The sequence below is a fragment of the Cherax quadricarinatus genome, chromosome 5, assembly GCF_038502225.1.
Source record: "Cherax quadricarinatus isolate ZL_2023a chromosome 5, ASM3850222v1, whole genome shotgun sequence".
In the NCBI taxonomy this organism is placed as follows: Eukaryota; Metazoa; Arthropoda; class Malacostraca; order Decapoda; family Parastacidae; genus Cherax; species Cherax quadricarinatus.
This window is the reverse complement of record NC_091296.1, coordinates 56,813,637-56,841,136: the sequence shown is the minus strand read 5'-3', so window position 1 is coordinate 56,841,136 and position 27,500 is coordinate 56,813,637. Positions and strand designations below refer to the sequence as shown.

General features: G+C 38.7%; 2 protein-coding genes across 16 annotated transcripts in view; one reads left to right on the top strand and one right to left on the bottom strand.

Moving 5' to 3' along the window:
• The window catches only part of LOC128685047 (acetyl-coenzyme A transporter 1), a 38,609-nt gene extending 16,508 nt beyond the window's left edge, over window positions 1-22,101 (bottom strand). Inside the window, exons 1-8 of one of the 10 annotated variants that reach the window (XM_070102488.1) lie at window positions 21,993-22,101; window positions 18,576-18,698; window positions 17,057-17,191; window positions 10,095-10,203; window positions 9,672-9,832; window positions 8,430-8,556; window positions 5,448-5,613; window positions 273-418 (exon numbers count right to left, since the gene is read on the bottom strand). In XM_070102488.1, the coding sequence (XP_069958589.1) occupies window positions 273-418; window positions 5,448-5,613; window positions 8,430-8,556; window positions 9,672-9,832; window positions 10,095-10,170 (676 nt within the window). In that variant the 5' untranslated portion in view covers window positions 10,171-10,203; window positions 17,057-17,191; window positions 18,576-18,698; window positions 21,993-22,101. The other 9 variants (XM_070102495.1, XM_070102517.1, XM_070102502.1 and 6 more) reach the window with 9 other exon arrangements.
• A 3,111-nt stretch (window positions 22,102-25,212) lies between these two features.
• Window positions 25,213-27,500, top strand: part of LOC128684718 (serine/threonine-protein kinase Kist) — a 42,893-nt gene continuing 40,605 nt past the window's right edge. For 2 of the 6 annotated variants that reach the window (XM_070102457.1, XM_070102452.1), the window contains exons 1-2: window positions 25,213-25,766; window positions 26,760-26,864. The gene's annotated coding sequence lies outside the window, so the exon portion shown is untranslated. The remainder of the gene's footprint in view (window positions 25,767-26,759; window positions 26,865-27,500) is intronic. The other 4 variants (XM_070102459.1, XM_070102476.1, XM_070102467.1 and 1 more) reach the window with 4 other exon arrangements.

The following is a 27,500-nucleotide window of genomic DNA, read 5'->3' as shown; positions in this document are numbered from 1 at the left end:
TGGTTTACACATACAAAAGAGGTTGAATACAAACAAGAGAAAACAATGTTTTAATACCTTACATTCTACATGACCAACTACGAGAACATCAAAATGAAGACTGAAACAGAACTCCAAAATTTCCTAAAATGCCACAAGATTTCTGCAGTATTAATTTAAATATCATTGATTACCCCCTTTGCATTTATTATAAAATGAAGACCAAAGAAAATTTACCTATTAGCTTACTCGGAAGTGTTATTAGACTTGTAAGCGTTCAAGTATTCACTTACCTGGAAGTGTTACTAATGAGTCTTTCTGACCAAGGTAGTTTATGCAAAAGTCCTTGGATTCTAGGGCCAGAAATACAACATAACCCATGAAGTAGCCTGCAGTCTGCCCAACAGAGTTGCAAGTTGATGCCCACCCAACATTATTTCTGTAAAAAAAAAAAAAAAAAAAAAAAAAAAATTATTTCTGCAGAAAAAATGCTTTACTGTATTATTCAACCTGTGTAATGTATAAGAGAAAAACTTGTAACTTTCAACAACAATATTGCAGAATTATCTCTTCAATTATGTGAGACTACACTTTATAACAAAATGAATATACAAAACGATCACCTTTTACATGATAACACACATGGAGTCCAGCAACTCCACTTCAGTTTAACTTTTAAATCAATATACAGTAATAGATAAAAGGAATAAAGAAAAAAAAGAGGTGGTGTTTATGTATCTACAGAGGAAAATGTTTATCTATTGAGGCAAAGAGGAATGTATCAGGGTACATGAGTAGGAAGCCTGAGTTTTAGCTGTGGCAAGTGGGCAAAAAAAATTCCAGGTGGTGTGGCAAGATTTTAAAAACAAAAATGATTTTTTTTCTTACAGTTTGATAGTGCACATTTTTCTGAATCAAATAAGACTAAAATGAGTGGAATCTGGTGAACACTTACAATTTTATGGTGTGTTGAAGTTGGTGAAAAAAATGATCACTTATTCGCAACAGCGGCATAAAAGCACCAGCGATATTTATGGTTTACAATTACTGACGCCAAAATGAGAATGTTTGTTTTTTAATTGCCTTTTTAATGTTTAATGCTATATATACTAGTGTCTTATGATATTAGATGAGTTTCAAGGTGTTTTAGCATTTCAAACATAGGGAAACACTTGCATGACATTGCTTAACATGGAATGTACGGTATACATATGGCAGAGTATATATACGATATACAGCCTCTCCTCACTTAACGATGGAGTTCCGTTCCTAAGACCATGTCGTTAAACGAATTCGTTGCTAAATGAGGACCATGCTATAATGGTAGTGAGTTTGTGTCAACCATCTTTGATATTGTTTTAATGTCATTTTTGCACCATTTATAACATTTCTGGTATATTTTTAAATGTTTATACAGTAGTGTACTGTATGTATATTGAAATAAACAGAATACAGGAAATTAGCTCTAATAAACATTATTTTCATATGAATGCTGGTCAGAGAGCCAGTCGTAAGTCCGAGGCGTAGGTAAACGAGTATGTCGCTAAGGCTATGTACAAGGAATACTTATAACATTACAACTGTTGCTGAGTATATTAATTCTCAAAACACTGAAATAAGTCATAGTGATTGAGCTTACTTATTTATATATACTGTATATTTGTTATCCTACTATTTTATTATTTTGGTCTTCTAAGGCTATGTACAATGAATATTTATAATCTTACAATTAATTTAGAGTATAATACTTATCAAAACATGAAATTATTCACACTGTTTGACTTTACTGTGTTACCCTGGGTTAAATATACTTAGTGTGATGTATAGCTGAATTCCATTGTATCAAAATCTGGACTGAATAAATCATCTTTGAGACACTTGCACACCCTGTTTGCTGGTAGGGAAGCTGATGGTGGAACAACAGTTCCTGGTTCCTTTGTTTACTTTTGCTAGTGAGGCATACTAATATGTCAGATATACAGTCATCCCCTGAGTAGTTAACCTTGATACATTGTGTGCACCCTGCTGGCCTTAGATTTTTCAAATGTATCAATAGATGGAAGACCCAAAGAGTTATGCTGAAGTCAAAAATATTGGGAGGAGGCAGATTTGTGGGGACAAAAAAATGTGTACTAATACTGTACATTGGACACACTGTAGGCATTTGTGTATTAGTACATTTGACCCACTGTAGGCATTTGTGTACTAGTATGTTGGGCACTGTAGGCATTTGTGTACTAGTACGATGGACATTGTAGGCATTTGTGTACTAGTACGTTGGACACTGTTGGCATTCAAGTACTAGTACGTTGGACACTGGAGGCATTTGTGTACTAGTATGTTGGACACACTGTAGGCATTTGTGTACTAGTACGTTGGACACACTAGGTATTTGTGTACTAGTATGTTGGACACACTGTAGGCATTTGTGTACAATTACATTGGACACAATGTAGGCATTTGTGTACTAGTACGTTGGACACACTGTAGGCATTTGTGTATGTACTAGTATGTTGGACACAGTTAAAGTGCTAAATGATTCACAAAGGAGGAGGTTGGAGGCATCAGAGACGTCATATTTGAGAGTAATGTGTAGCGTGAATGTTGTACAAAAAATTCAGAAGACAGTATAGGGTTATGAAAGGCATTACTCACAGAGCAGAGGAGGGATTGTTGAGGTGGTTTGGCATTTAGAGGCCAGAGCAGAACAGGGTGACCAAGAGGATGTACTCTAAATCCAAGGTGGAGCAACATGGGGTAAGGTCATTCCAGGAAGAGTTAGCGAGTTTGTATGAAGAAAGCTTTAAGTAGTAGACGTTTGAATATCTAACAGGCATATATGTGTGTGTGTGTGTGTGTGTGTGTGTGTGTGTGTGTGTGTGTGTGTGTGTGTGTGTGTGTATGTATGTATGTATGTATGTATGTATGTATGTATGTATGTATGTATGTATGCATGTATGTATGTATGTATGTATGTATGTATGTATGTATGCATGTATGCATGTATGCATGTATGCATGTATGCATGTATGTATGTATGTATGTATGCATGTATGTATGTATGCATGTATGTATGTATGCATGCATGTATGTATGTATGTATGCATGTATGTAGTATGTATGTATGTATGCATGTATGTAGTATGTATGTGTGTGTGTGTGTGTGTGTGTGTGTGTGTGTGTGTGTGTGTGTGTGTGTGTGTGTGTGTGTGTGTGTGTGTGTGTGTGTGTGTGTGTGTACTCACCTAGTTGAGGTTGCGGGGGTCGAGTCCGAGCTCCTGGCCCCGCCTCTTCACTGATCGCTACTAGGTCACTCTCCCTGAACCGTGAGCTTTATCATACCTCTGCTTAAAGCTATGTATGGATCCTGCCTCCACTACATCGCTTCCCAAACTATTCCACTTACTGACTACTCTGTGGCTGAAGAAATACTTCCTAACATCCCTGTGATTCATTTGTGTCTTCAACTTCCAACTGTGTCCCCTTGTTACTGTGTCCAATCTCTGGAACATCCTGCCTTTGTCCAACTTGTCAATTCCTCTCATTATTTTGTATGTCGTTATCATGTCCCCCCTATCTCTCCTGTCCTCCAGTGTCGTCAGGCTGATTTCCCTTAACCTCTCCTTGTAGGACATACCTCTTAGCTCTGGGACTAGTCTTGTTGCAAACCTTTGCACTTTCTCTAGTTTCTTTACGTGATTGGCTAGGTGTGGGTTCCAAACTCGTGCCGCATACTCCAATATGGGCCTAACATACACGGTGTACAGGGTCCTGAACGATTTCTTATTAAGATGTCGGAATGCTGTTCTGAGGTTTGCTAGACGCCCATATGCTGCAGCAGTTATTTGGTTGATGTGCGCTTCAGGAGATGTGCATGGTGTTATACTCACCCCAAGATCTTTTTCCCTGAGTGAGGTTTGTAGTCTCTGGCCCCCTAGACTGTACTCCATCTGCGGTCTTCTTTGCCCTTCCCCAATCTTCATGACTTTGCACTTGGTGGGATTGAACTCCAGGAGCCAATTGCTGGACCAGGTCTGCAGCCTGTCCAGATCCCTTTGTAGTTCTGCCTGGTCTTCGATCGAGTGAATTCTTATCAACTTCACGTCATCTGCAAACAGGGACACCTCAGAGTCTATCCCTTCCGTCATGTCGTTCACAAATACCAGAAACAGCACTGGTCCTAGGACTGACCCCTGTGGGACCCCGCTGGTCACAGGTGCCCACTCTGACACCTCGCCACGTACCATGACTCGCTGCTGTCTTCCTGACAAGTATTCCCTGATCCATTGTAGTGCCTTCCCTGTTATCCCTGCTTGGTCCTCCAGTTTTTGCACCAATCTCTTGTGTGGAACTGTGTCAAACGCCTTCTTGCAGTCCAAGAATATGCAATTCACCCACCCCTCTCTCTCTTGTCTTACTGCTGTCACCATGTCATAGAACTCCAGTAGGTTTGTGACACAGGATTTCCCGTCCCTGAAACCATGTTGGCTGCTGTTGATGAGATCGTTCCTTTCTAGGTGTTCCACCACTCTTCTCCTGATAATCTTCTCCATGATTTTGCATACTATACATGTCAGTGACACTGGTCTGTAGTTTAATGCTTCATGTCTGTCTCCTTTTTTAAAGATTGGGACTACATTTGCTGTCTTCCATGCCTCAGGCAATCTCCCTGTTTCGATAGATGTATTGAATATTGTTGTTAGGGGTACACATAGCGCCTCTGCTCCCTCTCTCAATACCCATGGGGAGATGTTATCTGGCCCCATTGCCTTTGAGGTATCTAGCTTACTCAGAAGCCTCTTCACTTCTTCCTCGGTTGTGAGCACTGTGTCCAGCACATGGTGGTGTGCCCCACCTCTCCGTCTTTCTGGAGCCCCTTCTGTCTCCTCTGTGAACACTTCTTTGAATCTCTTGCTGAGTTCCTCACATACTTCACGGTCATTTCTTGTTGTCTCTCCTCCTTCCTTCCTTAGCCTGATTACCTGGTCCTTGACTGTGTGTGTGTGTGTGCGTGCGTGCGTGCGTGCATGCGTGCGCGTGCGTGCGTGCGTGCGTGCGTGCTATTTGTTAGATCAGAGTGAAGACAAATGGTTTTAGAGATTTGATGTGCTGTTGTAGTGTGTGTGTGCAAGTTAACATTTATGTAACGAATCAGGCAAACTAGTTAGCCAAAAGTAGTGTACCTGCCCTCTTAATGAAGTGTAGGGATGATACAGTTTGAAGGATCACTCCAACTGTGATGTCTGTGTACTTGTGGCAAGACAGCTATTGAATGAATGATAATGAAGGTTTACTTTTTGGGGGGAATCACCTTACCTTGGTGAAAGAGCCAATGTAGTATAAAAAAAAAAACATGTACAAAAAGGCATCACACCAGTTGATTAATGGTTAAGAGACAGGGGCCTTAGAGCTAATTGTAACTCCCTGAAAACACCTTCAGCTGAATAATAAAACTAAATCATAGTCACCTGGAGAGAATAGTAAGAGCCCATCCATCCACAGCAATATCTTGAGTAGCTGCTAAGAAGTTGAGAGCAAAGAATACACAAGTGATGAAAACTACATTTGGAGTATGTTGTGAATCCTCTCCTAGAAGATCATTAATAACTGATGACAGTAGCAGCATGAAGAATCCTGTAATGATAATTAATAAATTATACTCAGGTTCCAGCACTATACAAATATTTTTTCAATGGGTCAGGACTGCAAAATAAAATAATTTTGCTATTTAAAATCACAGGTTTACAGTAGAATTTTGACAAAATAATTCATAAAATTTTGAGTCATGTCAGAAAACCCAACCTTATAATTAATGGTTGTAACTCATGAAAACGAGTCCACTTTTAATATGTTGCTAGTTGCTTGCCCTCCCTGTGGGAAAAGGAGCATTATGTTATCAACATAACAGGAGTATTATTTTCTTTTCATGTGTCTATGAAAGCTGATAACTATCAAGCTAACATGATGGTCAAATATGGCCCATCTCAAACTGTCCATCAAGTATGTTTTATTATGATCTGAGGAATTTAATCCAGGGATTAGATCTGCAGTGTTGCTCTGGTGCCAATACAGCCAACATGCTCACAGACTTAAGATTACACATGTAGTGTTGTGGAGATGCTGCTGGATCTAACAAGTTTACGGAGTTTCATTTTATTCCTTCTTACAAAAGAACTATTGAAAATAAGATGCCATGAACACAGATCTAAACCATTAATTCTAAATGAGTAATTACACTTGGACTCAATCCTTCACATCTATAGGGAGGTTATCTATACCCTGGTCATCTATCAAGGAATAAAAAATTACATTACAGTATTTATGAGTGCAATGGTGTTCCAGGGTAAACTTTAAACCTTAAATAAATTTAGTAATCCTAAAGTGCTTTTAGCTATTTGTTTTGGAAATATAAACACTTAAGCAGTATAATGTGATCCTTTATTGACAACGTTTTGCCCACGCACTGGGCTTTATCAAGTCACAAACAGATCTACCTGGGTGAAACATACATGGCTATATATAAGATGGGAATGCTGGGTCAGGTGGAGAAAGGTGCACATGACAATCTTCGGAGTAGAGTGAAGAAGTCTAAAAACTTGGGTAGCTTTTAAAAGAAATTGGATAAGTACATGAGTGGATCTTCTGCAGTGTTCCTCGATTCTTATATTCTTATGTGGGATAGCGATGAAGAAGTTTCTTGGCAAGGGGTTCAGCTATGTTATAGAAGCCATTATTCTGGTTGAAGTTGTTGGATGTACTACTACCACTACTACTACCTCCACCTCTTCCTGCCTATATATAGCCGTCCTGCTCCTCCTCTGTTAGTGTGACTGTGTCAATGGTCCAAGTCGGACCGAAACGTCGTCGTAAGCTTCTGTCTTTTATGTGCGGGTTATTTGTGTATCGTTCCAGTCACGGTATTGTGCCTTTTTGTTATTTATTCTTTGGTATCGAGTGTTGTCTTTTCTGGCGATGAGTCTTGCGTTTCTGTAGTTGATTAAATGGTTTAATTTAAGATGTTTAATGCCCGTCATCTGCAGTCTCTATTAAGAGACTGCAGATGACGGGCATTAAACATCTTTAACACACCCAGAGAAGACACTGCCGAGAAGAGATACATAGTCCTCCCCACCAACTCCATTACCAAACACGTTTCCAACATCTTCTCCAAAACCTCATTTCAAGTATCTACTTCCACATCCACCACCATCAAGGACATTACCAGTGATAGACAAGACAAGCTTCAATCCTCTGCAGGGGTATACACACTCCCTTGTAATGATTGCAGCAAATTATACGCCGGCGAAACATCTGGAGACCTCCAAACACGTATTTCAGAACACCAGTATGCAGGCAGATCTGAAGATCCAAGGAATGCCTGTGTTCAACATTGAAATTCACACAACCATTTAATCAACTACAGAAATGCAAGACTTATCGCCAGAGAAGACAACACTCAATACCGAAGAATCCTGGAATCATCACTTATCTGTACATCCAACAACTTCAACCAGAGCAACGGCTTCTATAACAAAGCTGAACCCCTTGCCAAGAAACTTCTTCATCGCTATCCCACATAAGAACATAAGAATCGAGGAACACTGCAGAAGATCCACTCACGTACTTATCCAATCTCTTTTAAAAGCTACCCAAGTTTTTAGACTTCTTCACTCTACTTCGAAGATTATCACATGCACCTTTCTCCACCTGACCCAGCATTCCCATCCTATATATAGGCACATATCTTTCACCCAGGTAGATCTGTTTGTGACTTGATAAAGCCCACTGTGTGGGCGAAACATTGTCAATAAGAATCACATTATACTGCTTAAGTGTTTACAGTTCCATTGTGTCAGTATTTTATACCATTTATTTCCCACTATTTGTTTTATCAGAGAAAAGCACTAATTCCAATGAGGTCACATAGTGCTAGGGGAATAGGAGATTATCAAGTTGAATCTAAGGAAAGATATGATAAGTTCAGTTCCCTGGATCAAAAGCCCCTTGCTTGCATCAAGACATCTCCATGGAGGGAGGATTATTTTTATATTTTAAAAATATAAAAAAATTCCATGCCCCACTAAGAGAATTTTATCAAAGAATATTCATCAGAGGAAGCCTCTTATGTCAATGCACACAACCATTCTGATGCTCCCACTGCTGACCAAATCCTTTCAAATCAATACATCTAGCCTCATTTTAGTTTAATGGAGTTAACAGGAATAATCTAGACTTTGCATAGCAAAACAATTTTAATACAGTCAGAGCTTGTCATGGTACAGTAATGATTCAAGAATCCATCCCCACTTACAATACTGTCTTCTGAAACTGAAGTGAGATTGTTAAAGCTCCACTGTAATTTTTTATAAATTATATTAGGTAGAGAAATAAAAAAAATTCTTTGAAAAAGGACCATTACAAAGACTTATACAAAATGGAATCATACAAACCTATTAAATACTGAGCTGGCACTAGCCAGGATTTACGTCGCCCCATCTTATTAATGTAGAGCGAGTCTACAAGAGGTGCCCATAATAATTTGATGCTGAATGGCCAAAATGACAAGCTGAATGTGGCCTATGGGAATAAAAATATAAGTTACAGTACGTGAGATAACATAAATATAATTCAGACAAGACTTGCAGTAGTATGCATTGCACACTGACATAATACTGTACATGAATGTTCTATTAATTCAAAGGAAAAAGTGAACTTCTACATAATCTCAATTAAAGAAACAAGTTTCAGAAATGTGATTATATGACAAAATTGGTACTTTCTGTAATATCTGAGAAAAATTATGCTAAGCTGGAAAATAACCAGAAAAATTTGCAATAATATTAGCTGTAATACATTTCCTAGAAAACATCCATAAAATTCATCAAGAAAAAAATAAGACTGTCACATTTACTATTACATTTTGCCATGTTTGAAGGAAGATGGTGTATGCAAATTATTGGTACACATCGGCCATCACTAATCCAGTAATCAGTTATCCAGTTCCATCAGTAATCTGGCACTAATTTTGGCTAGCATAATTTCAAATTTCATCATTATAGAGATGGTTGTAAATCCACAGCAGCAAGCTAGTGGAGGAGAAAGCAGTGATGAAAATGAGGAAGATGTAGCAGAGTCTCTATTGATAGGTTAATTAAGTGTATTCTAACCTAACCACTCTGTAATCTGGCAAACTCACTAATCCGGCACACTACAGGTCACAATGATGCCAGATTAGTGATGGCCGACCTGTAGTAAAGAAACAAAAATTACGGCAAAGAAACTTTTCTGGAGAGAAATGGTATAAAAGGCCCACACAATGGAGAGAGAAATGCACTGTAAGGAGATCCTTTATTATTAACATTTCACCTATAGAGTGAACTTTATCATGACTGTGTGGGCAAAACATTGTCAATAATGGATCTCATTATAGTGTATTGGTGACTGTTTCCAAAGAAACCTTTTTTAACACTTATTTATTACTATTACTATTTACTGATTAGTATTAACAAAAGTTTTTTGATGTAAGTGCATTTTTACCACCATTTGTAAGCTCATAGCCCTTTGGTGAAACGCAAAATAACGATACATTCTGTCAGTGAAAATAAAAAAATAATTTAAAATATTCAACTTAAAAATGCTTTAAATCTTGAAAATTTGATGAGCGAATAAGAACAGCTTCATCTACTAAATACCTGGTCTTTATATGATACATGTCTATTTTGTAGTATCATGGGAATACTTCCTGCCAAGCCAAGAGGTATGCCCTGAAGCACGTACAGGAACAGCAATAAGAGAACATTTCCTCGGTCACTTCCCAATCCTTCATCCTTCGCTTCATTATGTCCTTTCTGCCCTGTAATACATTACAAAAAGTCAACTTTCTTTGCACATTCATATTATAGATTTCCAAGGCAGCCATTTCCATTCCTTCCCAACAGTTAAACAGTATGCTATATGAATTAACCTGTCATCCATGTTAAGGGTGGAAATAAGAAACGGTCTTAAATAAATATATATATGCATACTGTAGCATAATAAAACTAATGTGAATACTGCATTCAAAGCATATCCCAACTAATTTTTTTCATTACAGAGCAGTAACTACTATGTCTTACCTTCCTCATGTTGCTGAAGCACCTGGGCAAATTCATCATTAATGTGGCTATTGGTTACTTTTCTTCTACTTGTCATATTTATAAGATTATGATATAATTTCTTGAAAACCTGAAATAGTATAATTCTTTATATTCTACTATGTTTACACTCAAGTCATTAAAAGTTTGCATTACAATGAGAATTTCTGTTGTGTGATTGTGATAAAGAAGGAGAGAGAAAGACACATGACCAGGCATAATAACTAAATGGTTACAATTGACCATAATTTTTAAAGGGGTGGACCAGTAAGCCAGCAGAAGGTCTCAGATGACCAAAAGCTTCAACAGTGGGTCTCGTCTGACTAAGCCCCACGTCAGGAAACACTTGTTCTGTTTCCTGACGAACCTAACCTAACCTATTGAGGCACAATTATTGCTGTCTGTCTGCCTTGTATTTTAAAGAAACACAACATTAGGGGTAGCAATAATGTTGAAGGATCAGTTATGGAAGTTAAGAGGGAATATAAATATATAAATTTAAGGATTATGTGGATTAAAATACGGGATGGATGCGAAAAATGGGTCATAATAAGTGTGTATGCACCTGGAGAAGAGAGGAATGTAGATAGAGAGAGAGAGAGAGAGAGAGAGAGAGAGAGAGAGAGAGAGAGAGAGAGGGAGATTTTGGGAGATGTTAAGCAAGTGTGTAGGAACTTTTGAACCAAGTGAGAGAGTAATTGTGGTAGGGGACCTAAATGCTAAAGTAGGAGAAACATTTAAAGAGGGTGTGGTAGGTAAGTTTGGGGTGCCAGGTATAAATGATAATGGTGGCCCTTTGAATGAACTTTGTATATAAGTAATATATATATTTAAAGAAAAAGAGGATAAATAAGTACAGGAGGGCCCCACTTATACGGCAGGTTAGGTTCCAGGCTACCGCCGTAAAGCGGAAATCGCCGTAAAGTGGAACACCCTTTTTTTCCACTTATAAATGCATACAAACACTAGATAACAAGTTTACACTAACATATATTAAGTTAGCAATAGAACCAGGCATCAAAAAACAATAAAAAGGTACAATACACACATAGTGCACTCATTACTTACCTTAAAATATTTATAGTCTTAATCTAGGGTGAGACAAGTAGTATTTATTGTAAGAAATCAAGTGTGGTATGTATTGTAATAGCCAGGCTACCTCACCAGGCCACCCCACCCACACATACTATTCTATGATATTTAAGCATCCCAGAGCGATAAAATGTATATACAGTTCACTCATTACTTACCTTAAAATATTTGTAGTCTTAATGTAGGGTCAGGAGTAAGTAAATGAGATAAAACGAATAAATGAGAGAGAGAAAGAATGAGTACATGAGAGGTAACAGGCGCAGAGTTATGTAAACAAACCAGGCTCCCACATCTTATATTTATGTTTATTTATTCTATTGTGGGGTGTATTTATCATCTTTTTATGTTATGTATCGTGTTTATTATATAATTTTGAAAAAAATATCATGGCTGGATTAATGAAAATGTGTATATTACCGCAATATACGACATTTAATGAGACTCGGTGAGTATTGTTATTATGGCGTCACTTGTGGAAGTCGTCTGCTCACATCTCACATTTATGTTTATTTATTCTACTGTGGGGTGTATTTATCTTATTTATATGTTATGCATCGTGTTTATTATATAATTTTGAAAAAAATATCATGGATGGATTAATGAAAATGTGTATATTACCGTAATATACGACATTTAATGAGACTCGGTGAGTATTGTTATTATGGCGTCACTTGTGGAAGTCGTCTGCTCACATCTCACATTTATGTTTATTTATTCTACTGTGGGGTGTATTTATCTTATTTATATGTTATGCATCGTGTTTATTATATAATTTTGAAAAAAATATCATGGATGGATTAATGAAAATGTGTATATTAACGTAATATACGACATTTAAATGACTCGATGTATGTAAGTTTATTTAGGTACAGGTATACATAAGTATAATTATCAGAGTATATATAAAATATGAAATAACTTTTAAAAACATTTGAAATTTTGGAGTTTCCAGACAAAATGGAGAGACTTAGTGCTTACTGAGCTCATGGAGAATGTAAACAAACAGGGTGGGGCACGGTGACCGTATTAGAAAGTCAGGTGGGGGGAGCCGTATAGTGAGTTTTGGTCATAATTTGAAATGTCCGTATTAGCGGAACGCCGTAAAGTGAAACGCCGTAAAGCGGGGCCTTCCTATATACAAGATATGATGCAGGGCACAATGACAGTAGTTTGTTGTACTATGTATTGGCAGATAAAAGACTGTTGGGTACACTTCAAGATGTACATGTTTAGAGAGGGGCCACAGATATATCAGATCACTTTTTAGTGGTAACTACAGCGAGAGTAAAACGTAGATGGGATACAAGGAAAATGGAAGCAGCAAGTAAGAGAGAGGGGAAGGCTTATAAGCTAAAGGAGGAGGCAGTTAGGGTAAGATATAAACAACTATTGGAGGACAGATGGGCTAGTGAGAGTATAGGCAATGCAGCTGAAGTTGTATGGGGTAGGTTTAAGAATGTACTGTAAGAGTGTTCAGCAGAAATTTGTGTTTACAGGAAAGTGGATGAAGGAGGGAAGAAGAGCAACTGGTGGAATAATGATGTAAAGAGGGTAGTAAGAGTGAAAGAGTTAGCATATGAGAGTTTTTACAAAGTAGAAGTGATAAAAGGAGGGAGGAGTATATGGAGAGAGTGGTGAAGCAATGTAAAAAGAGCAAATGAGAGTGGATGAGATGTTATCAACAAATTTTGTTGAAAATAAGAAAAAGTTTTGGAGTGAGATTAATAAGTTGAGGAAGCCTAGGGAACAACTGGATTTGACTGCTAAAAATAGGAGAGGAGAGTTATTAAATGAAGAGTTAGAGGTATCAGGAAGATGGAGGGAATATTTTGAGGAATTGTTAAATGTTGAAGATAGGGAAGCTGTGATTTCTTGCACAGGGCAAGGAGGAATAACATTTTGTAGGAGTGAGGAGGACAGAGTTGTGAGTGTGGGGGAAGTTCGTGAGGCAGTGGGTAGAATGAAAGAGGGTAAAGCAGCTGGGATTATTGGGATAAAGACAGAAATGTTAAAAGCAGGTGGGGATATAGTTTTGGAGTGGTTGTTGCTTTTATTTAATAAATGTATCGAAGAGGGTAAGGTACCTAGGGATTGGCAGAGAGTATGCCTAGTTCCTGTGTATTAAGGTATAGAGGACAAATGAGAATGCAAAAATTGTAGGGGAATAAGTCTGTTGAGTATACCTGGTAAAGTGTATGGTAGAGTTATAATTGAAAGAATTAAGAGTAAGATGGAGAGTGGGATAACTGATGAAAAAGGAGGCTTTAGGAATGGTAGAGGGTGTGTAGACCAAGTGTTTACAGTGAAACATAGGGGAACTATATTTGGATAAGGGTAAAGAGGTTTTTGTGGCATTTATGGATTTGGAAAAGGTGTATGACAGGGTGGATAGGGAAGCAATGTGGCAGACATTGCAAATGTATGGAATCGGAGGTAGGTTATTGAAAGAAGTGGAAAGTTTTTACAAGGATAGTGAGGCTCAGGTTAATGTAAGAAAGAGAGAGGGAGATTCTTTCCCATGGTTGTTCATTATAGTTATAGATGGGGTTGTAAGAGAAATGAATGCTCGGGTGTTGGCAAGAAGTTTAGGGTTAAAAGATAAAGAATCTAACACAAAGTGGGAGTTGTCACAGTTGCTCCTTGCTGATGACACTGCTTTTGGGAGATTCTGAAGAGAAGTTGCAGAGGTTGGTGGACGAGTTTGGTAGGGTATGTAAAAGAAGAATATTGTAATTGAATACAGGAAGAGTAAGGTGATATGGATAACAAAAAAAAATTAGGTCATGAAACACTGGATATCAGGTTGGAGGGAGAGAGTATGGAGGTGAATCTATTCAGATATTTAGGAGTGGAAGTGTCAGCGGATGGGTCTATGAAAAATGAGGTGAATCATAGAATTGACGAGGGGAAAAAGGCGAGTGGTGCACTGAGGAGTCTGTGGAGACAAAGAACTTTGTCCATGGAAGCAAAGAGAGGAATGTATGAAAGTATAGTTATACCAAATTCAAATTCAAATTCAAACTTTATTCTCTATAAGTATTACAATGCTGAGTTTACAGAATTTGGTTATTGTGTGGTTTACATGTAGTAAAATAATAATTACAGAGTGTACCACTAGAACGCCTAGCATGGCTAGGCATTTCGGGCAGACTTAGATTAAATCTTAGGTTTAAAATGTTACAAAATTATGAGATAAGTTGGTATTATGGCTAACTGACTAAATACTAGTTGTGAGTTTAGCAATGTGAATGCTTTTGTTTTGGCACTATACGTAGTTTCAGTATTGGAGTATCACAGGCCAACTTATGACTAGTTAAGATTCATTATTTTGAGATTGAGATTGATATTTCTGTTTATGGTCAAATGGGTGAGTGAGTGAGTGAGTGAGTGTAAGTGTGAACCACCAATGCTCTTTTATGGGTGTGAAGCATGGGTGGTGAATGTTGCAACAAGTAGAAGGCTGGAGGCAGTGGAGATGTTGTGTCTGAGGGCAATGTGTGGTGTGTATATAATGCAGAGAATTTGTAGTTTGGAAATTAGGAGGAGGTGCAGGATTACCAAAACTATTATCCAGAGGGCTGGGGAGGGATTGTTGAGGTGGGTCACACATGTAGAGAGGATAGAACAAAATAGAATGACCGAGTGTATAAATCTGCAGTGGAGGAAGGCGGGGTAGAGGTCAGCCTAGGAAATGTTGGAGGGGGTGAAGGAGGTTTTGTGTGGGAGGGGCTTGGACTTCCAGCAAGCATGTGTGAATGTGTTAGATAGGAGCGAATGGAGGCAAATGGTTTTTAGGACTTGACGTGCTGTTGGAGTGTGAGCAGGGTAATATCTATAAAGGGATTCAGGGAAACCAGCAGGCTGGACTTGAGTCCTGGAGATGGGAAGTACAGTGCCTGAACTCTGAAAGAGGTGTGTTAATGTTGCAGTTTTATAACTGTAGTGTAAGTGTGCCTTGGGCAAGACAATGATGGAGTGAATGACGGTAAAAGTTTTTCTTTTTCGAGGCACCTTACTTTAGTGGGAAACGACCAATGTGTTGATAAAAAAAACACTAACCAAGAGTTTGCAACATGCGCAAATAAAAATGTTGTTGGAAATGACATGAAAGAACTCTGTTATTGAAGGGTCCTTCATTGTTATACAACGAAGGCACGCAGAGTCAAGGAAGCTCTGGTGAACATCAAGGTTGAAGTTATAACACTTAAATTTGTACAGCAACAGCCATTAACCCTTTCAGGGTTTCCGACGTACTAGTACGTCTTACGCCAGGGTTACTGACGTACTAGTACGCGTAAATTCTAGCGCCTTCAAATCTAGCGAGAGAAAGCTGGTAGGCCTACTTATGAAAGAATGGGTCTATGTTGTCAGTGTGCACAGTATAAAAAAAATCCTGTAGCACACTGTGAGTAATAAGAAAAAAAAAACTGACCGTGTTTTTGGTTTAAAACAGCGACTTTGCACTTTATTTTCGTATGGCATTTGTGATTGTATTCTAGTTTTCCTGGTCTTATTTTATAGAATGGAAGACATAATACAGAAATTGAGATGATTTTGATTGGTTTCACAATGAAAAGTACCTTGAAATTGAGCTCAAAGTAGCGGAAGTGTTTAATTTTCGGCAAAGTTCAAAAGTAAACAAATCATGTCATGCATCCAATATACGTCAACTAGTGAGTCTAATATTCTTTCACAAGTGTGCTGATATTATTTATACCATTTCTACACTAATGCAGTAGTCTGCATTACAGCAAATCTTCTATTTTTTTGTGAGAATAAAAATTCAAAGTGAAAAGCAAAAGAAATGTAAAAGGGGCGTGGGGACGTGACTAATGAACAGAGGAAATGTTATTTTAGTGCCAGGAATGTCTGTCTTGTTTATTCTGGACCCTATTTGGAAATTAGCATCTTTTGAAATTTGTGTGAAATTGGTAAAAATGCCAATTTCTGACCACTTTATTGGATAGTTGAAATTTGTAAATGGGTGGTTTCTTGTACTCGTTCGATAGAAAATATGGAGTTCTAGCAAAATAGTTATGATTTTTGTCGACTAGTGCATTGGAATTGGCTGAAAATAGGGCTCAAAGTGGGCGAAATCGCCAATGTGTAAACATCGTTGAGACCACTAACTTTGCTAGAACATAATTCCGTAAGTTTTCCATCAAATTTCATACTTTTGGTGTCATTATGATTGTGAAAAGATTCTCTATCATTTCATAAGAAAAAGTTAATTTTTTTTTTCTGAAAAATTTTCGACCCTGAGAACAAGTTTAGGAGAGGGCCTCTCAACCCTGAAAGGGTTAAAATATTTGTAGAAAAGGAGCAGTGAAATAAGAGATCTTGTTTGTTCCAGCCTCTCTAAATATACAGACCACCTCAATAATCTCTCTCCTCAGCCCTCAGGTCCAGGGTCACTTTCAGTAACCCAGATTTAGATTTATTTTGTTCAATTTAATTCCAAATATGTATAAGGAGCTGCACGAGATAAATTTCCAAGAGGCCAACAACTTTCACGTGACACTGACTGACTAGACTAGACTAGCAACAGCTTTAGCACATTATGTGCTCTCTAGGCAAAGGGTTGATAATAATAAGTACAGTAAACCCTTATATTACATGGTAGTTACATTCCTGAAAATGCCGTGTTAGATAAATCCATGTTAGAGAAACTGAAGAACTTGTGGAAAAAATAGGGTTACATTCCTTGGAGCCCAAAAAAACCAAACAACTTCTTTTTAGACATCCAGATCTTACAAAAATATAAGTGAATATGTAATTGTTGTTAACTGTCATGATATGTTATTTTTACTGCGTAAGACTACAAATGCAACAGAAATAATAGTATTTCTTACCTCAAATTGTGGGTGCTGGTGTTTGTCGAGGATTGTGAAGAGAGTGTACAGTTATGCTGTGACCCTACTGGGCTGAGGTGGATGGGGGAGGTTCTGGTACTGAAGTCGATGGTTGTACTGGAGTGTGCCTAAATTCTGTATTGGATTTATGGGCTATTTTACCCTGTAGTACATTATACAGTTGACAGTAAGGTATTAGCTGCTCTAGACACCATTTCAGAGTGCTGCTTTCTAGATTTGTCAGGATCCTCTTCAGTGAAAAAGTCTAACTTTAAGTCAGTAAAGTCAGGTCAGTTAGTCAAGTCAGTCCAAGTGTTCAGTAGTGTTACTGATTCCCTAAGTGATGTACTTGTGTAGTTATTCTCAGCTATGTTATACAAGCTTCTCTGTCCAGCTAGCATACCAGTCACCGCATCCCTACATTAAGTTTGTTAGTGATTCACTGACCGTTAGTGACTCACTGCTGACCTAGCATGATGTGACGAGTTCTCTGTGCCGTACGGGCACCGGGGAGGCAGTTGAACCCAAGACAAAGTAAAGTGAGGTCAGGCTCTGGCACTACCCATATTAATATACGCTACCTAGACATTCACTGAGTGTATTCATTCTCCAAATCTATCACCACTGAACCCTTACGACAAAGTCAGTCAGTCAGTCAGACAGTACGTCAATCAGATAGTCAGACAGTCAAATTCAGTTAAGTCAGTCAGTTATTCATCACGCAAACTCGTATATTTACCTCATTCTTTTTAATTGTACAAACTGACGCTTCATTAAGGCCATAGGCTCTCACTTGTCTAATACCTTTTCTTGCCACTTTCAGCAACACTCATATGCCTACTGGGTGCCAAGATTGCTTGGCAGATACAAGATATTAAGACTAAGATATGGCAATTAAAAGATCAAAACACAATTCACAAACACATGTAGCTCCTAGGAGATAATGGTACCAGATACATATTCACAAAGGCTGGGATGGGGGTGGCAGGAGTACTGAGGGTGGCAGGGGATGGTGGTAGGTCTTCGCCCCGCTGACACAATGGTCTGACCCACAACAAGGTGACACAATGAACTGGGGAAATTTTTTCCCCGCCTGCAAATGTGTTAAGTTAATTTTACAAAGTGTTGTATAAAACTGTGCTGCAATTTTTTAATAGTGCAATAACCAAAATGTGCCAAATAAATCTGTGTAATATAAGGGTCTACTGTACTACAAGTTTGCCTAAAAACTATTGCAGGCTTGTACACTACAAGCTGAAAGTAGGAAGAGCTGAACTATTATGTTGAAGCTGCTGGTCTATGAGTCATCACAGCCACCCACAAGCTAGCTTATCCACACTATCCTTGTGCAGTAAAAGAGAAATCTAATTACTTTAAGTAACTTTATACAAATAAATCAAATACAGATTAATTTAAATCAATGCTCTTTCAGACACACAAGCATTAAGCAAAGAATTACAGTGCTTAAGGAAAAAAGATACAGCATTATCTGTACAATAGTTTATCAATAATAACATACCTTAATATCTGCTACTAACTCCACTGTCCGGGGTGGAATGATGACTGGAATACAGATAAAAGGTCAGCCAATCTCTGACTGGTTGAGGTGTGACCTTATCAGCTTTGAGGTACAGGTCATTTCCTGAAAAAATAACAGACAAATAAGATAAGGAAATTACCCAAAATATTCCAGTTGTCAGTCAGTGTTCATTTCCAATGAGGCCCTTTGAACTTCGAGTAGTAAACCTTTAGCTCACAAGTGAAGGACAGAGGTTTAATATCAGGTCCTTTAGTTATGTCCTTACACATTTACCAGCAGTAAGTAGGTACCTGGGAGTAGGCTTGCCTCTGTTTACCCAGCAATATATACTGGAGGTGCTTGGATATTTATCAACTACTGCAGGTTACAGCCTGGGAATGACGATTAAAGGATCCATGGAAATAAGCTACAATGACTGACTTGCTTGGGTTATTCTAGGTTAGCAACCCTCCAAGCTCATACTCTAAATAAAATCTACATACGAAAATCCGATCTAGGTGAAGAGAAGGGATTTTGATCATTTGATAAGGGGCTTCCAATAGCTTACCATTATCAATGTAAACCATTTACCATTATCAATGTAAACCATTAAGTTATTGCTAATACATCCATGGGGAAGCACTAAACCCACAGGGGTAACAGTGCCTGTGGAACTTTTAATAAGCAGGTTTCTTTTGATGAAAATTATTATATTTGGGGGATGTGCTCAACCCACAGGGGATATATATAGAAACCCACAGGGAATATATAGTAACCCAGGGGATATATAGTAACCCAGGGGATATATAGTAACCCAGGGGATATATAGTGACCCAGGGAATATATAGTAACCCAGAGGATATATAGTAACCCAGAGGGTATATAGTAACCCAGAGGGTATATAGTAACCCAGAGGGTATATAGTAACCCAGAGGGTATATAGTAACCCAGAGGATATACAGTAACCCAGAGGATATACAGTAACCCAGAGGATATACAGTAACCCAGAGGATATACAGTAACCCAGAGGATATACAGTAACCCAGAGGATATACAGTAACCCAGAGGATATACAGTAACCCAGAGGAGATATATAGTATACCTGCAGAGGGTTTCAGGGATCAACACCCCCATGGTCCAGTCTGTGACCAGGCCTCATGGTGGATCAGAGCCTGATCAACTTGGCTGTTACTGCTGACTGAATGCAAACTGACGTATGAACTATAGCCCGGCTGGTCAGGTACCGATTTTAGGTGCCTGTCCAGTGCCTTCTTGAAGACAGCCAGGGGTCTACAGTATATATAGTATAGTATAAATGGTAACCCACAGGGGATATACAGTAATTCATGGGGACCTGGTAGTGATAATGTCAGAGGATCTCACTTTCAAAGACCAAAACACTGTATCAATCACATCTACTAGAAAAAATGACAGGATGGATAATGAGAACCTTCAAAACTTGGAATGCCAAGCCCATGATGACATCTTTCAGGTTGCTTGTTCTGTCTAGGCTGGAATATTGTTGCACACAAACAGCCCCTTTCAAGACAGGTGAAATTGCTGACCAAGAAAATGTACAGAGAACCTTCACGGCACACATAAGTACAATAAAACACCTAAATTACTGGGAGCAGTTAAAGTTCCTCACCTTGTACTCCCAAGAATGTAGGCGAGAGATATACATGATTATATACACTTGGAAAATCTTTAGAGGGATTAGTACCAAATTTGCACATGAAAATCACTCCCTATGAAAGCAAATATAATACAATATCTTTATTTCTACAAATACATGTACAAGGTATAGAGGCCTAGGTAACATCAAGGTGGCCCGGTGGCCTGGTGGCTAAGGCTCCCGCTTCATACACAGAGGGCGCGGGTTCGATTCCCGGCGGGTGGAAACATTTTGACCTTTTTCCTTACCCCTGTTGTCCTGTTCACCTGGCAGCAAATAGGTACCTGGGTGGTAGTTGACTGGCATGGGTTGCATCCTGAGGGACAAGATTGAGGACCCCAATGGAAATAAGTTAGACAGTCCTCGATGACGCACTGACTTTCTTGGGTTATCCTGGGTGGCTAACCCTCTGGGGTTAAAAATCCGAATGAACTCTTATCTTATGACTTACTACTATACAGAAAGCTGCTTGTTATGCTGAGCATTTCAGGCAAATTAGGTCAGTTTTGTCTCAGGATGCGACTCACACCAGCCGACTAACACCCAGGTACCCATTTTACACTGATGCCTCCCAGCATACATAAGGGGGATTACTAATAGACCTCTGGCTGTCTTCACGAAAAGTTTTGACAGGCACCTAAAGTCAGTACCTTATCAGCTGGGCTATGGTTCGTACGTCGGTAACAGCATGGTTGATCAGGCCCTGATCCACCATAAGGCTTGGTCACAGACCGGGCCGTGGGGGCGCTGACCCCCAAAATCCTCTCCAGGCATATATATTGTCTGTGGGAATGGCAGGCAATCAGGCCCGATTCTTTGAATCCAGCTCCCCACTTCACCAGGCACCTAACTTTACGTAATGTAATGTAACTTAAATAAGTTTTATTCATGTACAGGTACACATGAGCTGTCATACATAACAGCATATGTATAGGTTACCTAGGATAACCCAAAAACATCAAAGTGACTTATTTTCACTGGGGGTCCTTGTAATATCTTATTATTTACATTTTAACAGTTAAAAAATGCTAAGTAACTCAACTATGTGAAAAGCATTTATAATACAAGGAGATTGACTAGAAATAAGGTAAACTGAGTTATTTACATTAACATTAAAGAGAGGATCAGATCACAGTAATAACCTAAGCTTATCTAACCTAGTTTTATTTAACCCAGCTTAACCTAACTTAAAAATAACCCACCCAAGTCTAACTTAAGTAACCAACTTAAAGTTGACTCCTTTTTGCCTTGTCCCCTCAAGGGAGGTTCCTTGATGCTGGTGAGGGGCTCTTGATCTAGGGAATTGGATCTGTGCTCCGGTTCCCTGAATTGAGCCTGAATACCTTCCATCTCCCCCACAAGCGCTGTATAATCCTACGGGTTTAGCGCTTCCCCGTGATCATAATAATAATGTCTTAGTCATTATCAGTAGTCAGGAAAGTGTCATTTATGGTAGAGGGACAGCGCCAATCCCGTGGAATTAAAGCCCCTGAAAGGCATCAATCCACCTCCCCTTCCACTGAAGAGGCATCCATTAAAAAATAAAATAAATTTAACATACACTAACATATATATACGAGTACCACCGAGAGCAGAAAAAGACAAGTTAACAGCTGCTCTACCATCACTCCAACATAACATATACTCACAATTCAACACTTCTTCACAGGTTAATAATGCATACAAAAATAATGCTACATTTCACCCCCCCCCCCCCAAAAAAAAGAAAGAGTAAGTGTCACCTAAGTGTTATAGATGGTTGTTATAAGTGCCACCTCACACACCTGGCTGCTGACTCTACACTCACTCTCTCTTTAACATATATTACTAAATATAATTTGTGAGTTGGGTTTTTTTTCACAGTTGTCGTTTGTAGTAATTTTATGTTGAAGTTAAAGTCGATGAAGTTTTTTTTTGTTTTTTTTTTGAGTAAGAGATGTAGTGACCTATTAGTGGTTGCAGGGGTCGAGGCACAGCACACAAGGTATGTAGTGGGATCCTGACAATAATTATATCATTTAGACTTTTTAGGGAAGGTTATCCTATATAATTTACACTTACTTAACTATGTAACATTATTGTAAGCATCCGAAAACTGTGTAACTGTACCTAAATAAGTTTACTTATTTACCTAGATCAGCTTGTGGGTATTATAAGCTATGTATTTATTATAACTATTTATAATATGATCCTTAAAAATACTTGTGAGTATTGATTTACTGGCAGTAACTCAAGAATGACTCTTCTTCTCGCCTTGAAACTTTCATCACCGCTTTGTATTCTTCCTGGGCTGTGCAAATCATATTTTCCATATTTTATACAGCAAACCCATATATATTTCTCTCCAATACCCTCCATTTCCTCGGATCAAACGTGATAACCTCCAGTCACCCAGACCCATTTATTATAATTACTATTATTATAATCATGGGGAGAGCGTTAAGCCCGCAGGGGTCATGGGAGGTAATCAAATGTGATCCAAGAAAGGGAAGTCCAGGTCCAATTCCTTGGATCAAGAGCCCTTCACCAGCGTTCCTCTCTGGAATATTAAAATATATTTATATTAAAAGAATGGCGCTGGGCGGCCGCCTTAAAAAAAATGCAGTAATTTTTTTTATTTTTCCGTTTCTTAGTCTGCGTGAAGGTCTATACTCCCCTTCCTTGGATCAAACTTGATTGCACGCCTATCTGCTTAATTACCTACGTAGCAGTAAGTAGGTACTTGAGTACTAATTTGCCTCTGTTCATCTAGTATTTAATAGGTACATGAGTGTTAGCTCGTCCCTGTTCTAGCAGTCAGTAGTTACCTGGGTGTTAATTTGTCCCTGTTTCCATAGCAGTAAGTAGGTACCAGGGTGTTAGTTTGTCCCTGTTCTAGCAGTAAATATGTACCTGGGTGTTAGTTTGCCCGTTTTTCTAGCAGTAAATAGGTACCTGGGTGTTAGCTTGTCTGTTCTCCTAGCAGTAAGTAGGTACCTGGGTGTTAGCTTGTCCCTGTTCTCCTAGCAGTAAATAGGTACCTGGGTGTTAGCTTGTCCTGTTGTCCTATCAGTAAATAGGTATCTGGGTGTTAGCTTGTCCTATTGTCCTAGCAGTAAATAGGTACCTGGGTGTTAGTTTGCCCATGTTCTAACAGTAAGTAGGTACATGGGTGTTAGTGGACTGGTGTGGGTTGCATCTCGGGGACAAAACTGACCTAATTTGCGGGAAATTCTCAGTATAACAAGTGTCTTTCTATATAGTAATATGTCTTAGATGTCAGCTATGGTCTGTATACCTTGTACATGTATTTGTAGAAATATATTATTATTAAAGGACCCCAATGGAAATAAGTCACTCTGACTTTCTGAGTTATCCTGGGTTCTCTACACATATGTTGCTATATATGATAATCCCCTCACGGAAGGTTCCTTGATGTTGGTGAGGGGCTCTTGATTTAGGGAATTGGATCTGTGCTCCAGTTCCCCGAATTAAGCCTGAATGCCTTCCACATCCCTCCCCAGGCGCTGTATAATCCTCCGGGTTTAGCGCTTCCCCTTGATTATAATAATAATAATAATATGTATGATAATATATGTAACTGTGTTTGTGTATACCTGAATAAACTTACTTAAACTTCAGCTCATCATCGTAGGCCAATAGAAAGCCTGTTGTTGTTGACTTTATTGGGATACGTTTATTTATTTATTTATTTATTTATTTTATTTATTTAAAAATTTGAGCACACATACAGAGGTACAACAAATACAGGTAAGAGCAGTATGCCAAAGCCACTTATACTATGCATAGCATTACGGGCTGGCTTAAAATTAACTTAAGATTAACTAAGCAATGATGAAATCAGTGATAAAACATTCAGGTACAGATGCACATAACTAGTTACATAAATTATTATATATAGCGGCATATGTGTAGATTACCTAAGATAACCCTCAAAAAAGTCAAAGTGGTTTATTTCCATTGGAGTCCTTGGATATATATGGATTCTCTGGCTCTGTCGGGATTTAGGCGAGGGAAGTTCACATGAGTAAGTAAGTTTATTCAGGTATACACAAATTTATTTATTTATTTAGTAATTTAAGCATACATACAGAGGTACAAAAAATACAGGTAAGAGCAGCATGCCAAAGCCACTTATATGCATAGCATTACGGGCTGGCTTAAGGATGTCAGCCACAGCACCGTGTCTTCCTTTGCAGATGACACCCGAATCTGCATGACAGTGTCTTCCATTGCAGACACTGCAAAGCTCCAGGCAGACATCAACCAAATCTTTCAGTGGGCTGCAGAAAACAATATGAAGTTCAACGATGAGAAATTTCAATTACTCAGATATGGTAAACATGAGGAAATTAAATCTTCATCAGAGTACAAAACAAATTCTGGCCGCAAAATAGAGCGAAACACCAACGTCAAAGACCTGGGAGTGATCATGTCGGAGGATCTCACCTTCAAGGACCATAACATTGTATCAATCGCATCTGCTAGAAAAATGACAGGATGGATAATGAGAACCTTCAAAACTAGGGAGGCCAAGCCCATGATGACACTCTTCAGGTCACTTGTTCTATCTAGGCTGGAATATTGCTGCACACTAACAGCACCTTTCAAGGCAGGTGAAATTGCCGACCTAGAAAATGTACAGAGAACTTTCACGGCGCGCATAACGGAGATAAAACACCTCAATTATTGGGAGCGCTTGAGGTTCCTAAACCTGTATTCCCTGGAACGCAGGAGGGAGAGATACATGATTATATACACCTGGAAAATCCTAGAGGGACTAGTACCGAACTTGCACACGAAAATCACCCACTACGAAAGCAAAAGACTTGGCAGACGATGCACCATCCCCCCAATAGAAAGCAGGGTTGTCACTAGCACGTTAAGAGACCATACAATAAGTGTCAGGGGCCCGAGACTGTTCAACTGCCTCCCAGCACACATAAGGGGGATTACCAGCAGACCCCTGGCAGTCTTCAAGCTGGCACTGGACAAGCACCTAAAGTCAGTTCCGGATCAGCCGGGCTGTGGCTCGTATGTTGGTTTGCGTGCAGCCAGCAGCAACAGCCTGGTTGATCAGGCTCTGATCCACCAGGAGGCCTGGTCTCAGACCGGGCCGCGGGGGCGTTGACCCCCGGAACTCTCTCCAGGTAAACTCCAGGTATGTGTATAGAACCCAGGATAACCCAAAAAAGTCAGACAAAGTGACTTATTTCCATTGGGGTCCTTTCCTCTTTCCTCTTTCCGGACGCAATTTCATTTCTTTTATAATTTCCCATCCATATTTAGGCAACATTTTCCCCCCGGACTCCCGGGAGGAAGGGCTTAACAACCCTTAACAACCCTAACAATAACAACAGTTGGGAAGATCCAACATGGCAACAGGAGAGCACGTAAGCCAGATTTCTCCACAATTTTCGGTATTTGGAGGCCACAGATGGATGACATGACCAGTTGATGGACACCAATTCTCACAATCTAACATTGATGGGTACTTTCTGGACAACTCTGAACACGTAAGAAAAAACAAGCTGATGACACAAGCAAGTCTCAAAAAAAAATATTCCCATCATATCAATGAACCAACACAGCAATTAACAGAACAATGCAGCTCTTGTAATAACCTGAAGGAGGACCTTTAATAAAGTACAAGTGTGGTGAAGAAGGTGGTAGTCCAGTAGTTCTCTCTCTCCATAACTTTCCTCGTGAATTTTCAAGAGGATCAACAAGCCAAGAAATCCATCTTTGACAAGAGAAATTCAATTCAGTTCAAGTTTATTCTCTATAAGGGTTACAATGTGGGGTTTACAGGTTTTGGGTATTGTGTGGTTTACATGTTATAAAATACTAATTACAGAGGGGGCCACTAGGACACCTAGCATGGCTAGGCATTTCAAACAGACTTAGATTAATTCTTAACATTAAATCCTTACAGATTATGATATTAAGGCTAAGTGACTACATCATAATTTGTGAGTTTAGCAATGTGAATGCTTTTGTTTTGGCACAATACAAAGTGTCTATATTGGAGTAACATAGGCAAACTTATGACTAGTTAGGATTTATTATTTTAAGATTATGATTAGTATTTCTGGGTTTATAGTCAGTGGGCGGGTGAGTGTAATTGTGAACCACCAGGTGGTTATCATGATTTAAACTCATTGTACCTTGTTATTCATAAAGTATTAAATAATAACGTTTATAACATGCAGTCCAACACATTAATAGTAGACGGTATAACAACATTATCACATTTGGTAAAGCTAACTTTGCACGAAAAACAGTTTTAATAAAGTTTCTAGTTGCTGCTTGTGTGCTTGTAGCTACAAATACAATACTTGTAGCTGTTCACTGCTAAAACTGATGTACATCAATAAAAAAAATCTTGGAGACATCACTGAAGTTTGATAGCATAAATACAATATATACAGGTTTAGGGATATAATAATAATAATAATAATAATAATAATAATAATAATAATAATAATAATAATAATAATAATGTCCAGGTCACAGCTGTACTTGCATTGAGCCATTATGCAAGGGATTACACCACGGAGTAGTCTAACATCTTCACTGCCTGACTAACGAAGCGATCAAAACAGCTAAGCAAGGTAATGTGTGCAAACTTACCTGTTCCGCTGCACTTGCATATTCACCACATCAATACTGCTCCAAAGTATAGTAACCTGTCATCAGTATTTCAGATGAACCCACCAAATCTTCCTCTCATTCACAATGTTTTATACAAGGTCCTTATATAATCTTGTCTCATGTTTAAACTTTTTTCCCAAACTGCAAAAACCACCTAGCAGTTATGCCATTTTTTCCCATAGAGCTATGTTACCTCAAATGTCATAATAAGCCTTGATGCTGTTATTAAAAAAAAAAAAAAAAACACTAAATACTAAATGAAGCAAGTTTCAACTTTTATGCCTGCCCACAGTATGCAAACTTCAATCCAAGGCAACAGAAGTCTATACAAATGGATCATGAATCCATGGCTTAGTTGGCAACGTACTTGCCTCACACACATTGAGTGTCTGTGGTTCAATTCTGGCATGGGTAGAAATATTGGGCATGTTTCCTTAAACCTGCTGTCCCTCTTCACCTAGTGCGTACTGTGCTCTATTACCCTTGTGGTTTAGCGTTTCTTTTTTATTATAAAAATAATAATCTTCACCTAGTAGTAAGTACATGTATGTACCTGGGTGTTAGTTGACTGGTATGGAAATAAGACAGACAGCCCT